The following is a 17,493-nucleotide window of genomic DNA, read 5'->3' as shown; positions in this document are numbered from 1 at the left end:
ATCTCACTTTGCATACCACATGCATCTCTGAAAGTAGTAACCATTAAATTCGGAAAAACTGATTCCTTTTTCTGTTGAATTATAAATTAATGATTAAACACTTGTTTCAGTCTCTGATTGGTTTTCATTTGCTCTACAGCTAAAATACAGGATCCCATTGGCACATCATGTGGACCCTGGACTCTGTTGGCCTCTGGAGGCCTCTCACAGCCCAGCTTCCGGCCTTCCTTTGAACCATAGGACTTCAAACTCAAGATTTTGGCATATGTTGTCTAAAACTTAAATTCGCGGACACTCCAAGCTTTATTGTTTTCCTTTACATAACACCTATAATACATTGCTTCCTTCCTTCACTGTCTGTCTTCCCCTAACTGAAGGTAGGCTCCCAAAAATGCAGGGGCTGCTCTGGCTGGTGGCTCAGTTGGTTGGAACTTTGTCCCATACACCAAAAGTAAGAGACTGGACAAAAATCATATATACCTATGGATGAGGACAGCGAGGGGGTGGGGGGGAGAAAGATAAGGGCAGAGGGTGGAGTGGGGACCAGGTGGAGGGGAGTTATGGGGGGAGGGGGAGGGGAAGAGAAACAATTGTAATAATCTGAACAATAAAGATTTATTTAAAAAAAATAAAAAAGGTTGCAGGCAGGTACAGAAGGCAACCAGTCCATGTTTTGCTCTCTCTCCTTTCCTCCTTCTCTAAAATCAATAAAAACATATTTTTAAAAAAAAGAATGCATGGGTTTCAGTCTTTCTTTTTTCTCTGTGAATCTCTAGAATCTGGGACAGTGCTGGACATACAGCACACACTCGGGAAAAAGGATGTTACTGCTATTGGCACAGGCCAGTGAGCCAGGACACGGGGGCAGGGAAGCAGACCCACAGCTGAGCACACTGACAGCAATTTACCGCAGTGGCAGGTCACCTCCCTAGAGGACATCTCAGCCTCAGTTGCATTTCCGTTCCACACCCAGAAAGCAGCAGAACCAGGTGGGGAACACCAGGACCAGTGGCAATGACTGACTACCCGCCAGTTGGTGGAGACCACGCCCTGGAGGAGCACACCTGGAAAACTGATGAATATTCTGCTGAAACCCTCCCAGAGGCCTGTCAGAAGATTCCTGCCTACAGAGAGAAATAAAAGCCTCAGTGAGCTCTCTCCCTCTGGGAGCAGCTCCCCCACTTTCTTCTCCCCCTTTTCCCCCACAGGCAGGCATCTCCTAAACCACAAGGGACCCCAGAGGCTTGCAACCTGGGGAGCACTGGGCAGCGCGGGTCATCGCAGGCCAGCGCCCTGAACCCGTCCCCAAGGCCCCTTTTCTCTGACTTCCCAGAGAGCTCGGGCAGCCCGGCCTCGGCTCTGCTGCTGCTTCTAGACTAAGCCCTTTGTGTTTGACATCTGCAGCTTTCACAACTGCTCCCTCACGGCCACCTGGACTCTGTGAAACTTCCTGCATGAAGTGAAGAACCCCACACACTACAGGCAGCCCTGGGCAGACCCGCTCAGGGCCAGGCCCCCATCCCAGGCACCACCTGGAAGACAAGCTCTCTGGGCAGACTTCCTTGTACTGCCTGCACCTTTTATAGAGATTCACTCAGTGAAGGCGTTCAGCTAACCAGCAATGGGAGCCTCAGCAGAAAACGTGTTGCTTCTCATCTCTCCAGGGCCTAGAGTCTAACAGACAAAATATGTTCCGAAACAGTCACAGACATTCAATCATAAACTACAACATTCCTACAGTTCACAAGATTAGAGCAAAGTATGTGTTCCAGAATGAGAAGGAAAACCCCTATTTTGTAAAAAACTGCTGTTTGGAATTTTCTGCTCTTAGATGGCCTCTTATTCTAAAAACGTTTGCTTTCTAGTCTGCGTTAGCCTGTTTGAAGAACAATGAAGATAAACTTAGCTGTCTGACCTTGTAGGCCGGAGACTAGATATGCCCATACTCTCAATGCCATGCCAGGTGCATTTTTTAATTGGATAGAACTGTGTTGTTTTCAAGGCCAGCATGGAGCTAATCACTAAGTGCACATAGCTGGCTCTTTAATAAAAAGGGAAATTCTGCTTGTAGCCTTGTTTAGAATTTGAATTCATTTTCTCTAAGCCCATCTCGAGATGAATAAAGTGAGTTTCTCCAAACTCTCCTCCTGCGTTGTTTGATTGTTTGGGAACTCTGTAACAAGATCACAGGTGCCTGGGATGGCCCGGGGAGTTGGTAAGAAGGGCTGGCCATGGTGACAGGGGAATGAGGAGCTTCTGTGCCGTCTGTGTTAGACACAAACCAAGGAGCTCCTATATATACAATGTCTGGTTTCTTTGGCAGAATTTGACGCTGGCTCTCCCGGTGCCAAATAAAGAGGGTCGGCTTGCTGCTTGTGTCCATACGATGGCAGACGAACTGGTTATTGACCCTGGGCGTCAAGGTGTATTTACCACAGTAATGGATGCTTTTCCCCCTGAGACAAGCAGTGCTTAGCGAAGGATCACAAACAGGTCCCGATGACGTGGGTGTTGTTGCTCCCACAGGCCGTTGTGTGGGGTACACACAGCCCTGGAAAACCAGGCGCAGACTCCAGTCCATGTGCACTTTGGGGGTGTGCTCGCGCTGCTGGCCGCGGTCACTGCACACACTGTGTCCTTCCAGCTTACCACGCCCTCAGAGTCTCCGAGATGGGATGAGAGCGAGCATGGACCAGAGAACATGTCTTTTCACTGGGACTTTTCTCTTTTTCTCACTGAGTGCCTCTAAGGCCTCTGATACATGGGCAGCTTCTTACAGGTGATGGCTACACTAACCGGCACGCTGAGGGCTCGGCTTCAGGACAGAACCGAACGCAACAACCACACTCACTGACGTTCGGACAGAGAGACAGCCACTCTCCAGTCCCAGCTCCGTAAGATGAGGTAAGGATGACGGGAATGACCCATGCGAGGAGCGCAGAGCACTCCACCTGCCCACATTCCTGCTCTGCAGAGACAAGCCCGGTCAGACCTGCTGCTCCCAGAGCAAGCGGCTCCATCACACCTGCCACTGTCATACCCACGGGACACACACCTGGATCCACATACCTGAGGTTCTTATTCACAAGGGCAGAGACTGTGCAGGGACGCCGAGCACACTCACTCACACACACACACACACACACACACACACACACAAGCACAGGCGTGGAAGGAGGCGTTTTGTTTACCTGGGTGTCCCAGCACACACACACACACACACACACACACACACATACACACACGCCCCCACAGGACCCTGGGACATGGGTGTGCTGACCTCAGCCCCAAGCACCCCAGCACGGACGAAGCCATAACTTCGCGGCAGCACCCGGAGTTCTGTCCTCCTCCCTCCCCAGGCACCCGGAGTTCTGTCCTCCTCCCTCCCCAGCTCCCCAGCTCCGCAGGCCGGCGGCGCCCGCGGCCACGTCCCAGGAGGCGGCCCCTCCCCGCCCCTCCGGCCGCCCAGGGCGGGGCGGCGCCAGGAGGCGCCCAGGGGAGTGCCACCTGCCCCGACGGCTTGTTGATCCCGGAGCCGCCTGGACGGAGGTCGGAGGCAGACCCAGGACTGGCCCGGCGCGGCCCCGGCCCGGCCGCCATGAGCAAGTTGGGCAAGTTGTTCAAACGGGGGGGCTCGTCCCGGGGCCGCGCGGCGCCCAGCCCGCAGGAGGCCCTGGCGCGGCTGCGGGAGACGGAGGAGATGCTGGGCAAGAAGCAGGAGTACCTGGAGGCGCGCATCCGCCGCGAGCTCAGCCTGGCGCGCGCGCACGGCGCCCGCAACAAGCCAGGTAGGCTGCCCGCCCCGCCACCCTGCCCTCCTGCCCCCCCTGCCCACCTGCCCCCCTGCCCCCCAGCCCCCCGGCCCCCCGGCCGCCCGCCGCCCCGCCGCCCGCCGCCCGCCGCCCGCCGCCCCGCCGCCCGCCGCCCCGCGAGGCACCTGCTGGGCGCGGGCTGGGCCCCGGGCAGCGGCTGCGCTCCCAGCCCGTCAGGGCGCTGCGCTGGGGCCGGCGCTCCTGGCGGGCAGGGTGACGGAGAGAACAGCACTGTAGGCGATATTGAAGACTCAAAATGCATGCAAAAAATCTCACGATGAACAAACTATCAAAATTCTAAATAAAAGTAAGATCGGTGTTATTGATCTTACCCCCACCCCGCCCCCACCCCACTTTCGTTGCTGGCTCTTTTGTTTTGTGCTTGGCACTTCTTTATTTAAAATTCTTTTTTTCCCCTTTTTTAAGTATCTGCTTTGTTCAATATGGATTTTTTAATTCACTCACTTTGAGTTTTAACTATAGGGCACGAAAATATTATTTATCTCAATGACTGCAATTTTGGGTGGTCCCTTACATTTTGCTCCTGGCTGGCCTCAACACTAAGTGTCAGGTTTTCTCCAGTGTGTTTGCATATGGAATCACACACTTCAACGTGCACGTAAACCTCCACTGAAGTGCATTCTAGTACATTCTGGTGTACCAGGTGCCCCCGCTGTGGAAGACTTTGATCGGCTGTCGTGCAGTTGAGACATTATAACAACCACAAAAAATAAAAGTCAGGGAATTAATTATTAAATTTGTTATCACTGGTTTTTGCCACCCTCGAGGGACTTTGAGTTGATAACAATGCCTAGTGTTTCTGTTGGACCTTGAACCCTTTATTCTTTGCCAGCGTTCATGGTTTCTTCATGGTACAGCTCTCTGTATAGAGGAGAGATCTAAACAGCTCCTGTGGAACATATAAAGCCCAGCGAGATGATCAAGGGATTTGCTCTTATTACTCAAGGTCAATGACAGACCCAGATCTAGAGGTGGCCACTCAGGACTCTGCTCACCACCAAACCTGGACTTGTCTCCTTAAGTCTTAAAGAGCCCTGGCAGATGGACTCTTCCGGGACAGGCACACTGTCTCCTGGGCAGACCTCAGAACCCTGCTGCTCCCATAAAAATGCTTCCTGATACATCTGTGCCCATGATCACCAACAGTAAGAAGGCCACATTTCATTTTTCTCTCCTAACTGTCCCCCTTTTCACCATAGGATGGTCTGTTTTCCAGTGAAGTGCTGGTTCCTATTTTTATTTTATGCCTGAACATATGAGGGGAGGTTATTCAATGTGGTTTCTACGCCAGATCAGGCCCCTGGGGCTTGCTGCAAACTCACCACCCTGTCCCCTGGCCTCCTCTCCCCTGTGACATGTACCTGCCGTTTTCGTGGTGTTAGTCAGGGGTTTTGTTTCTTTCTTTTTTCTTTTGTCATCCATTTGGATCTGTAGAAAGCTTATTTACAGTCCTTGCTCAGGAAATATTGGTTTAAAAAAATCTGGAAAAAAAATTGAGTATCTGCTTCTCAGAAGTGATAAAAAACATAGATTTGCTTTCAGAAGACAAAAGTGTAAAACAAACATGGAAATGTTCTCCAAATGGCAATTCACTAAAGTGTATATGACTAGAGGTGACAAAGACACAAAAAATGTTAAAGACAACACTAAGAACATCAGCCCAAATCAGCCTTCAGTCAGAGACATTTCAGACGGATGCCAGTGCCAAGTGCAAATCAGCGATGGGTGTCAGGAAGCCATTTCCTCTTTGTCCTGCCTCCTCGGGGACTTCTTTGTGCTGCCCAGCCTGTCGGAGCTTGGGAACAGGAAGAGGCTGGTGAGCAGAGCTCATCTGTCATCTGAACTATGGGAAGAATTCGATCAGACCCAGTTCTGGAAGCACTGTCAATATCCTCATCACCAAACAACCCAGATCATTTCCTATTCACATAGTTACGGACTGCCCTTAGCCACCAGGGACTATTGTCACACACACACAGGAAGACCAGGATACTTGGTGCTAAATGGACTTGGTTTGCTCAGTGCCAGTGCTTGAATGACCATAATTTACATGACAGCCAGAGTGACTTCACGTATGTGCAGTTAAGCTTTAGCTTCTAGAGGTGGTTGGCCAGCTAACATGCTGTCAAGAACACTAGTTGAGTAGCCAACTAGTATTGTATAAGGACCATACTCCTGGCCGGTACAAATTCTTCAGGGGTCTATTTCTCTACAATAACATTCAGCTTTCTGAATGTCAAAAATGGTTTTCTTGGTAAAATGAGTAACAGATGTTAGCATAAGAAATGTGAGAAATGGAAAAACATAGAAAAGAAACCAGATTAATTGAATATGAAAACATGTGAGAAATGGGGTCTCACTGGTGAAGTTGTCAGAAAGCCTTCCTTGCTGCCACGGAGAACAGGTGATCAGAAGGTGTCGGGTGGATAACTAACCTCACCTTAGGGTGGTCCCTGAGGCTCCATCTCTGCTCAGAGCCCCGTCACATCCTGGTTCGGGTGGGTCTCACCTCCTGCAGAGGACAGCACCCTGCCTGGGGATGGGGCTGTGTCTTCAGTGAGCCTCAGTGTATTGAACCTAAAGAGACGGAGAGTTGGGACTTCATTGAGGTCATGGGACCCGCCGACAACGTATGTTTGTTTAATGCGTGTGCCTGTAGAACTTGGCCTGAGACATGCCTTCACCATAACATGTAGCAAGGCTGTGCAGCGGTAGCGAGTTCTCACTTTGGACCTCTTCAGCAGTTACTGTAATCCACCAGAGAGACCCCCGGTCTGCGTCACCAGACGGGCGTGGCGACGTCATGATGCCCTCGGCTGCTGATCTAGAAGAGGAATGCCTGGAGCAAGGCTTATAATTTGGTTAGAAATTGTGTGGTCAGACAGCCTCAGTGCAGTTTATTCGGATGGCGACGGAGCTCTCCTGTGTGACAGCTGGTCACCTGTATGTGACGAGCACTCTTTCTGTATGTGCCTGGAGTGTTGTCCACTGCTGAGCACCGTCCTCCAGAGCAGTGTCAGTCCTGGCTGTGCGTTAAGTCCTCGCGAAGCCTGGGCCCCACCCCATGGGTGCTGACTGACTGGCTGGGGGCGGCGTGGGCACCGGTGATTCTTCCCTGTGTCCTAGGTAGGTAGGTGTTAGGACCCTGAGCCCACAGTCAGGTCACTGAGGCAGAAGGCCACACTCTCTTATCTTACGTTGTGCCCTCACCTTTTCATAGCCTGGCACCCATGGGCACTGATAACATTTGGATATTTCACTGGCCGGTGGCCTCTGCTGACCCCGCCTGCCGTATGGAATGATGGGACACCTAGGGGTCACTGTTCTAACCTCCCGATGGGTGTGTGTGTGTGTTTGTGTGTGTGTAATGCCACCGTGTAACACCATGAAGAGATAGAGGGATTTTGCTGAAATAGAAGATCCCGGTCCGATCTTTTCATATTGGACAGGGAATGACTTAGTGTCAGAGTGATGAGCAGGGTGTCCCAGAGGCAGCCTGGGTTTGAGTCCCAGCCGGGCCTGCCATGGAGCACTGGTAGCTGTAGACATGCACAGAGCCTTGCTCAGCTTCCTCTTCTGCATCCCGGAGGCGATGGTGAGGCTGATGGCGGAGTGGGGAGGACGATGGTGTTACTGTGGGGAGTGGGGAGGACGATGGTGTTACTGTGGGGAGTGGGGAGGACGATGGTGTTACTGTGCGGAGTGGGGAGGACGATGGTGTTACTGTGCGGAGTGGGGAGGACGATGGTGTTACTGTGGGGAGTGGGGAGGACGGTGGTGTTACTGTGGGGAGGACGATGGTGTTACTGTGCGGAGTGGGGAGGACGATGGTGTTACTGTGGGGAGTGGGGAGGACGATGGTGTTACTGTGGGGAGTGGGGAGGACGATGGTGTTACTGTGCGGAGTGGGGAGGACGATGGTGTTACTGTGCGGAGTGGGGAGGACGGTGGTGTTACTGTGGGGAGTGGGGAGGACGGTGGTGTTACTGTGGGGAGTGGGGAGGACGATGGTGTTACTGTGGGGAGTGGGGAGGACGATGGTGTTACTGTGGGGAGTGGGGAGGACGGTGGTGTTACTGTGGGGAGTGGGGAGGACGATGGTGTTACTGTGGGGAGTGGGGAGGACGATGGTGTTACTGTGCGGAGTGGGGAGGACGATGGTGTTACTGTGGGGAGTGGGGAGGACGGTGGTGTTACTGTGGGGAGTGGGGAGGAGGATGGTGTTACTGTGGGGAGTGGGGAGGACGATGGTGTTACTGTGGGGAGGACGATGGTGTTACTGTGGGGAGGACGATGGTGTTACTGTGCGGAGTGGGGAGGACGATGGTGTTACTGTGCGGAGTGGGGAGGACGATGGTGTTACTGTGGGGAGTGGGGAGGACGGTGGTGTTACTGTGCGGAGTGGGGAGGACGATGGTGTTACTGTGCGGAGTGGGGAGGACGATGGTGTTACTGTGGGGAGTGGGGAGGACGATGGTGTTACTGTGGGGAGTGGGGAGGACGGTGGTGTTACTGTGGGGAGTGGGGAGTACGATGGTGTTACTGTGGGGAGTGGGGAGGACGGTGGTGTTACTGTGCGGAGTGGGGAGGACGATGGTGTTACTGTGGGGAGTGGGGAGGACGATGGTGTTACTGTGGGGAGTGGGGAGGACGGTGGTGTTACTGTGGGGAGTGGGGAGGACGATGGTGTTACTGTGGGGAGTGGGGAGGACGGTGGTGTTACTGTGGGGAGTGGGGAGGACGATGGTGTTACTGTGGGGAGTGGGGAGGACGGTGGTGTTACTGTGGGGAGTGGGGAGGACGATGGTGTTACTGTGGGGAGGACGATGGTGTTACTGTGGGGAGTGGGGAGGACGATGGTGTTACTGTGGGGAGTGGGGAGGACGATGGTGTTACTGTGGGGAGTGGGGAGGACGGTGGTGTTACTGTGGGGAGTGGGGAGGACGGTGGTGTTACTGTGGGGAGTGGGGAGGACGATGGTGTTACTGTGGGGAGGACGATGGTGTTACTGTGGGGAGTGGGGAGGACGATGGTGTTACTGTGGGGAGGACGGTGGTGTTACTGTGCGGAGTGGGGAGGACGGTGGTGTTACTGTGGGGAGTGGGGAGGACGGTGGTGTTACTGTGGGGAGTGGGGAGGACGGTGGTGTTACTGTGCGGAGTGGGGAGGACGGTGGTGTTACTGTGGGGAGTGGGGAGGACGATGGTGTTACTGTGGGGAGTGGGGAGGACGGTGGTGTTACTGTGCGGAGTGGGGAGGACGATGGTGTTACTGTGGGGAGGACGATGGTGTTACTGTGGGGAGTGGGGAGGACGATGGTGTTACTGTGGGGAGTGGGGAGGACGGTGGTGTTACTGTGCGGAGTGGGGAGGACGATGGTGTTACTGTGGGGAGTGGGGAGGACGGTGGTGTTACTGTGGGGAGTGGGGAGGACGATGGTGTTACTGTGGGGAGTGGGGAGGACGGTGGTGTTACTGTGGGGAGTGGGGAGGACGATGGTGTTACTGTGGGGAGTGGGGAGGACGATGGTGTTACTGTGGGGAGTGGGGAGGACGGTGGTGTTACTGTGGGGAGGACGATGGTGTTACTGTGCGGAGTGGGGAGGACGGTGGTGTTACTGTGGGGAGGACGATGGTGTTACTGTGCGGAGTGGGGAGGACGATGGTGTTACTGTGGGGAGTGGGGAGGACGATGGTGTTACTGTGCGGAGTGGGGAGGACGGTGGTGTTACTGTGGGGAGTGGGGAGGACGATGGTGTTACTGTGCGGAGTGGGGAGGACGATGGTGTTACTGTGGGGAGTGGGGAGGACGGTGGTGTTACTGTGGGGAGTGGGGAGGACGATGGTGTTACTGTGGGGAGTGGGGAGGACGATGGTGTTACTGTGGGGAGTGGGGAGGACGGTGGTGTTACTGTGCGGAGTGGGGAGGACGATGGTGTTACTGTGCGGAGTGGGGAGGACGATGGTGTTACTGTGGGGAGTGGGGAGGACGATGGTGTTACTGTGCGGAGTGGGGAGGACGGTGGTGTTACTGTGGGGAGTGGGGAGGACGATGGTGTTACTGTGGGGAGTGGGGAGGACGATGGTGTTACTGTGGGGAGTGGGGAGGACGGTGGTGTTACTGTGGGGAGGACGATGGTGTTACTGTGCGGAGTGGGGAGGACGATGGTGTTACTGTGCGGAGTGGGGAGGACGGTGGTGTTACTGTGGGGAGTGGGGAGGACGATGGTGTTACTGTGGGGAGTGGGGAGGACGATGGTGTTACTGTGGGGAGTGGGGAGGACGGTGGTGTTACTGTGGGGAGGACGATGGTGTTACTGTGGGGAGTGGGGAGGATGGTGTTACTGTGGGGAGGACGGTGGTGTTACTGTGCGGAGTGGGGAGGACGATGGTGTTACTGTGGGGAGTGGGGAGGACGATGGTGTTACTGTGCGGAGTGGGGAGGACGGTGGTGTTACTGTGGGGAGTGGGGAGGACGATGGTGTTACTGTGGGGAGTGGGGAGGACGATGGTGTTACTGTGGGGAGTGGGGAGGACGGTGGTGTTACTGTGGGGAGGACGATGGTGTTACTGTGGGGAGGACGATGGTGTTACTGTGCGGAGTGGGGAGGACGATGGTGTTACTGTGGGGAGTGGGGAGGACGATGGTGTTACTGTGGGGAGTGGGGAGGACGATGGTGTTACTGTGGGGAGTGGGGAGGACGGTGGTGTTACTGTGGGGAGTGGGGAGGACGATGGTGTTACTGTGGGGAGTGGGGAGGACGATGGTGTTACTGTGCGGAGTGGGGAGGACGGTGGTGTTACTGTGGGGAGTGGGGAGGACGATGGTGTTACTGTGCGGAGTGGGGAGGACGATGGTGTTACTGTGGGGAGTGGGGAGGACGGTGGTGTTACTGTGGGGAGTGGGGAGGACGATGGTGTTACTGTGGGGAGTGGGGAGGACGATGGTGTTACTGTGGGGAGTGGGGAGGACGGTGGTGTTACTGTGGGGAGTGGGGAGGACGATGGTGTTACTGTGCGAAATGGGGAGGACGATGGTGTTACTGTGGGGAGGACGATGGTGTTACTGTGGGGAGTGGGGAGGATGGTGGTGTTACTGTGGGGAGTGGGGAGGACGGTGGTGTTACTGTGGGGAGTGGGGACGATGGTGTTACTGTGCGGAGTGGGGAGGACGATGGTGTTACTGTGGGGAGGACGATGGTGTTACTGTGGGGAGTGGGGAGGACGATGGTGTTACTGTGGGGAGGACGATGGTGTTACTGTGGGGAGTGGGGAGGACGATGGTGTTACTGTGGGGAGTGGGGACGATGGTGTTACTGTGCGGAGTGGGGAGGACGATGGTGTTACTGTGGGGAGGACGATGGTGTTACTGTGGGGAGTGGGGAGGACGATGGTGTTACTGTGGGGAGTGGGGAGGACGATGGTGTTACTGTGGGGAGTGGGGACGATGGTGTTACTGTGCGGAGTGGGGAGGACGATGGTGTTACTGTGGGGAGGACGATGGTGTTACTGTGGGGAGTGGGGAGGACGATGGTGTTACTGTGGGGAGTGGGGAGGACGATGGTGTTACTGTGCGGAGTGGGGAGGACGATGGTGTTACTGTGGGGAGGACGGTGGTGTTACTGTGGGGAGTGGGGAGGACGGTGGTGTTACTGTGCGGAGTGGGGAGGACGATGGTGTTACTGTGCGGAGTGGGGAGGACGGTGGTGTTACTGTGGGGAGTGGGGAGGACGGTGGTGTTACTGTGGGGAGTGGGGAGGACGATGGTGTTACTGTGGGGAGTGGGGAGGATGTTGTTACTGTGGGGAGTGGGGAGGACGGTGGTGTTACTGTGCGGAGTGGGGAGGACGATGGTGTTACTGTGGGGAGTGGGGAGGACGGTGGTGTTACTGTGGGGAGGACGATGGTGTTACTGTGGGGAGTGGGGAGGACGGTGGTGTTACTGTGCGGAGTGGGGAGGACGATGGTGTTACTGTGGGGAGTGGGGAGGACGATGGTGTTACTGTGGGGAGGACGATGGTGTTACTGTGGGGAGTGGGGAGGACGGTGGTGTTACTGTGCGGAGTGGGGAGGACGATGGTGTTACTGTGGGGAGTGGGGAGGACGATGGTGTTACTGTGGGGAGGACGATGGTGTTACTGTGGGGAGTGGGGAGGACGGTGGTGTTACTGTGGGGAGTGGGGAGGACGGTGGTGTTACTGTGGGGAGGACGGTGGTGTTACTGTGCGGAGTGGGGAGGACGATGGTGTTACTGTGGGGAGTGGGGAGGACGATGGTGTTACTGTGGGGAGGACGATGGTGTTACTGTGGGGAGTGGGGAGGACGGTGGTGTTACTGTGGGGAGTGGGGAGGACGGTGGTGTTACTGTGGGGAGGACGGTGGTGTTACTGTGGGGAGGACGATGGTGTTACTGTGGGGAGTGGGGAGGACGATGGTGTTACTGTGGGGAGTGGGGAGGACGGTGGTGTTACTGTGGGGAGTGGGGAGGACGGTGGTGTTACTGTGGGGAGTGGGGAGGACGATGGTGTTACTGTGGGGAGTGGGGAGGACGATGGTGTTACTGTGGGGAGTGGGGAGGACGATGGTGTTACTGTGGGGAGGACGATGGTGTTACTGTGGGGAGGACGATGGTGTTACTGTGCGGAGTGGGGAGGACGGTGGTGTTACTGTGGGGAGTGGGGAGGACGATGGTGTTACTGTGCGGAGTGGGGAGGACGATGGTGTTACTGTGGGGAGTGGGGAGGACGATGGTGTTACTGTGGGGAGTGGGGAGGACGATGGTGTTACTGTGGGGAGTGGGGAGGACGATGGTGTTACTGTGGGGAGTGGGGAGGACGATGGTGTTACTGTGGGGAGTGGGGAGGACGATGGTGTTACTGTGGGGAGTGGGGAGGACGGTGGTGTTACTGTGCGGAGTGGGGAGGACGATGGTGTTACTGTGGGGAGTGGGGAGGACGATGGTGTTACTGTGGGGAGTGGGGAGGACGATGGTGTTACTGTGCGGAGTGGGGAGGACGGTGGTGTTACTGTGGGGAGTGGGGAGGACGATGGTGTTACTGTGCGGAGTGGGGAGGACGATGGTGTTACTGTGCGGAGTGGGGAGGACGATGGTGTTACTGTGGGGAGTGGGGAGGACGATGGTGTTACTGTGGGGAGTGGGGAGGACGATGGTGTTACTGTGGGGAGGACGATGGTGTTACTGTGCGGAGTGGGGAGGACGATGGTGTTACTGTGGGGAGTGGGGAGGACGATGGTGTTACTGTGGGGAGTGGGGAGGACGGTGGTGTTACTGTGGGGAGTGGGGAGGACGATGGTGTTACTGTGCGGAGTGGGGAGGACGATGGTGTTACTGTGCGGAGTGGGGAGGACGATGGTGTTACTGTGGGGAGTGGGGAGGACGATGGTGTTACTGTGGGGAGGACGGTGGTGTTACTGTGCGGAGTGGGGAGGACGGTGGTGTTACTGTGGGGAGTGGGGAGGACGGTGGTGTTACTGTGGGGAGTGGGGAGGACGATGGTGTTACTGTGGGGAGTGGGGAGGACGATGGTGTTACTGTGGGGAGTGGGGAGGACGATGGTGTTACTGTGGGGAGGACGATGGTGTTACTGTGGGGAGTGGGGAGGACGGTGGTGTTACTGTGGGGAGTGGGGAGGATGGTGTTACTGTGGGGAGTGGGGAGGACGGTGGTGTTACTGTGGGGAGTGGGGAGGACGGTGGTGTTACTGTGGGGAGTGGGGAGGACGATGGTGTTACTGTGGGGAGTGGGGAGGACGATGGTGTTACTGTGGGGAGTGGGGAGGACGATGGTGTTACTGTGGGGAGGACGATGGTGTTACTGTGCGGAGTGGGGAGGACGATGGTGTTACTGTGGGGAGGACGGTGGTGTTACTGTGGGGAGGACGGTGGTGTTACTGTGCGGAGTGGGGAGGACGATGGTGTTACTGTGGGGAGTGGGGAGGACGATGGTGTTACTGTGGGGAGGACGGTGGTGTTACTGTGCGGAGTGGGGAGGACGGTGGTGTTACTGTGGGGAGTGGGGAGGACGGTGGTGTTACTGTGGGGAGTGGGGAGGACGATGGTGTTACTGTGGGGAGTGGGGAGGACGATGGTGTTACTGTGCGGAGTGGGGAGGACGATGGTGTTACTGTGCGGAGTGGGGAGGACGATGGTGTTACTGTGGGGAGTGGGGAGGACGGTGGTGTTACTGTGGGGAGGACGATGGTGTTACTGTGGGGAGGACGGTGGTGTTACTGTGCGGAGTGGGGAGGACGGTGGTGTTACTGTGGGGAGTGGGGAGGACGATGGTGTTACTGTGCGGAGTGGGGAGGACGATGGTGTTACTGTGGGGAGTGGGGAGGACGATGGTGTTACTGTGGGGAGGACGATGGTGTTACTGTGGGGAGGACGATGGTGTTACTGTGCGGAGTGGGGAGGACGATGGTGTTACTGTGGGGAGGACGGTGGTGTTACTGTGCGGAGTGGGGAGGACGATGGTGTTACTGTGGGGAGGACGATGGTGTTACTGTGGGGAGTGGGGAGGACGGTGGTGTTACTGTGCGGAGTGGGGAGGACGATGGTGTTACTGTGGGGAGTGGGGAGGACGGTGGTGTTACTGTGGGGAGTGGGGAGGACGGTGGTGTTACTGTGCGGAGTGGGGAGGACGATGGTGTTACTGTGGGGAGTGGGGAGGACGGTGGTGTTACTGTGGGGAGTGGGGAGGACGATGGTGTTACTGTGCGGAGTGGGGAGGACGATGGTGTTACTGTGGGGAGGACGATGGTGTTACTGTGTGGAGTGGGGAGGACGATGGTGTTACTGTGGGGAGGACGATGGTGTTACTGTGCGGAGTGGGGAGGACGATGGTGTTACTGTGGGGAGGACGATGGTGTTACTGTGGGGAGGACGATGGTGTTACTGTGCGGAGTGGGGAGGACGATGGTGTTACTGTGGGGAGTGGGGAGGACGGTGGTGTTACTGTGCGGAGTGGGGAGGACGATGGTGTTACTGTGGGGAGGACGATGGTGTTACTGTGCGGAGTGGGGAGGACGATGGTGTTACTGTGGGGAGGACGATGGTGTTACTGTGCGGAGTGGGGAGGACGATGGTGTTACTGTGGGGAGTGGGGAGGACGGTGGTGTTACTGTGCGGAGTGGGGAGGACGATGGTGTTACTGTGGGGAGGACGATGGTGTTACTGTGGGGAGTGGGGAGGACGATGGTGTTACTGTGGGGAGGACGGTGGTGTTACTGTGGGGAGTGGGGAGGACGGTGGTGTTACTGTGCGGAGTGGGGAGGACGATGGTGTTACTGTGGGGAGTGGGGAGGACGGTGGTGTTACTGTGGGGAGTGGGGAGGACGATGGTGTTACTGTGGGGAGTGGGGAGGACGATGGTGTTACTGTGGGGAGTGGGGAGGACGATGGTGTTACTGTGGGGAGTGGGGAGGACGGTGGTGTTACTGTGGGGAGGACGATGGTGTTACTGTGGGGAGTGGGGAGGACGGTGGTGTTACTGTGGGGAGTGGGGAGGACGGTGGTGTTACTGTGGGGAGTGGGGAGGACGATGGTGTTACTGTGGGGAGTGGGGAGGACGGTGGTGTTACTGTGGGGAGTGGGGAGGACGGTGGTGTTACTGTGGGGAGTGGGGAGGACGATGGTGTTACTGTGCGGAGTGGGGAGGACGATGGTGTTACTGTGGGGAGTGGGGAGGACGATGGTGTTACTGTGGGGAGGACGGTGGTGTTACTGTGGGGAGTGGGGAGGACGGTGGTGTTACTGTGGGGAGTGGGGAGGACGGTGGTGTTACTGTGGGGAGTGGGGAGGACGGTGGTGTTACTGTGGGGAGTGGGGAGGACGATGGTGTTACTGTGTGAAGCTTTCTCAGTGCTCTGGAAGTGGCAGCCAGTGTGACAACAGTGGCTGTTTGTCAGGCTGGAATCAAGCTCCACTTACGGCCTACACTGTGTCTGCAATAACGGGGACAACCACCCCTGTGTGAGGGGAAGACTGTGCACCCTGAGGACAGCAGGCTCTTCTCTGCGTCGCGGGTTCGCAGCCACCTTTGTGGCCTCCTCAGGAACCTCTTCCTGGCTGACCCGTCCTCACCAGGCTGGTCTGGGGGAGCCGGTGCCCCCAGGACACCCTGCAGGGTCTCCCTGCGACCTGAGGGTGAACGCCCCTCAACTCCCACCCCAGTGCCCCTCTCCCTCCCCCCAGGCCCCAGCTGAGCAACAAATCATGGAGAAGGCTGCTGGGCCCCAAGTCTGCTGGGCCCCAAGGCTGTTGGGCTGACGGAGAAGAAAGGTCGGGGCAGCGAGGAAGCTAGTTTAGCCCAAACTCCTACGTTACATGCGACTGCAGGGAAAGCCGGCGCCCAGGCCTCTCCCCTCTCCAGCTTCCGTTTGAGTAAGAGGCCTCTGTGCCTGGGCATTCTGGGGGCACCTGGGCATTGTGGGGGCACCTGGGCATTGTGGGGGCACCTGGGCATTGTGGGGGCACCTGGGCATTGTGGGGCCCGGGGCGGTGTGGGGGCGCCGGGCGGAGTGGGGGCCCCTGCTGTTCTGTGGGGAGGCTGAACCTCCTTTCAGAGTCCTGGCTCAGGTGTTGCCCTGGGCGCCTTGCTGGACTCTCTGGGCTTTGAATTTGCTTTTTATTGCCTTCGGGGAGCTGATTTCTGCCATCTGGACCCTGGGCCCCGGGACTCGGTGCGGAGAACCAGAGCTGTGTGAGCAGGTGCAGTGCCAGGCCGGGAGGGCAGCGCGGCTCAGGTGGCAGCCAGACCCGCTGCAGGGCCCCAGCAGGAAGGGCCCTGGGGGAGGGATCGCTTACCTGGCGACCTCCTTTCTCAGGGTTTCCAAAACGTGTGCCTCCGGTCACCTGGCCGCGGTCCTGAGGATGCTGGGGAAAGGTGCAGCCACCAGGCATCCCCTCTTCCCTACCGCCCCCATTCCTCCGCCTCCCCCCCCCCCCCCCCCCGGGGAGGGGGGTGCCTGGACAGGAAGCCCTCCCTGCCCTCCTCCTGTTTATCAGCGAGGACCTGCCCAGGGTTTCTGACCCGTTCTCCCTGGAAACCAGGGCTCACGTGGCCCCGTGGTCCCAGCCCTCTCCGGCGGTTCAGTGACAGCGGAGCATCCCAATAAAGTGCGGTGTGGCCTCCGCTTCTGGCCTTTCCTACCGCACTCTGCTCTGCGACCGGGACAGAGTGAGGTGATTCCGGGCACAGTAACACACCCCTGTCTGGGCTGTCTCTCCTGGAAAAGACAGATCCAGGGAAATGGGACACTCCTCAGCCCCCCCCCCCCTGCTCCCTCCCCAACCCGGGGAGCCCCTGCCTCCCACCCCTCAGTAGAGGACCGAGCCTGGGGCCCATCCGCACTTCCTCTGCCCCCTCTCCCCTGGGCGCCCTGCGGATGGACTGTCACTCACTGTGGTCAGGAGCCTCCTCCGCACCTGCTCATGCAGAGGCCCCTCCCTGCTTTCCCCGCGGGGTCTGGAAAGAGTTAAAATGCCAGCCAGGTTGCCCCTCTTCCTGGTATGAAACCCACTTGTGAAGCTGGCACTCGGGATTTCACACATATTTCTATGACATCTCTTATTTTCGGTTGCCTTAGACTAAAGATTTAAACGTTTTAAGTGTATGATGTACACTGTTTCTTTAGTGGAAG

General features: G+C 57.0%; 1 protein-coding gene across 1 annotated transcript in view; it reads left to right on the top strand.

Moving 5' to 3' along the window:
* The first annotated feature begins 3,443 nt into the window (after positions 1–3,443).
* Positions 3,444–17,493, top strand: part of CHMP4C (charged multivesicular body protein 4C) — a 37,408-nt gene continuing 23,358 nt past the window's right edge. Inside the window, exon 1 of the mRNA XM_084864966.1 lies at positions 3,444–3,788. Coding sequence (XP_084721092.1) covers positions 3,599–3,788 — 190 coding nt within the window. The 5' untranslated portion in view covers positions 3,444–3,598. The remainder of the gene's footprint in view (positions 3,789–17,493) is intronic.

The sequence above is a fragment of the Pipistrellus hanaki genome (assembly GCF_964339955.1).
Source record: "Pipistrellus hanaki genome assembly, chromosome: 17".
Classification (NCBI taxonomy): domain Eukaryota; kingdom Metazoa; phylum Chordata; class Mammalia; order Chiroptera; family Vespertilionidae; genus Pipistrellus; species Pipistrellus hanaki.
This window is presented reverse-complemented; position numbering and strand designations above follow the sequence as displayed.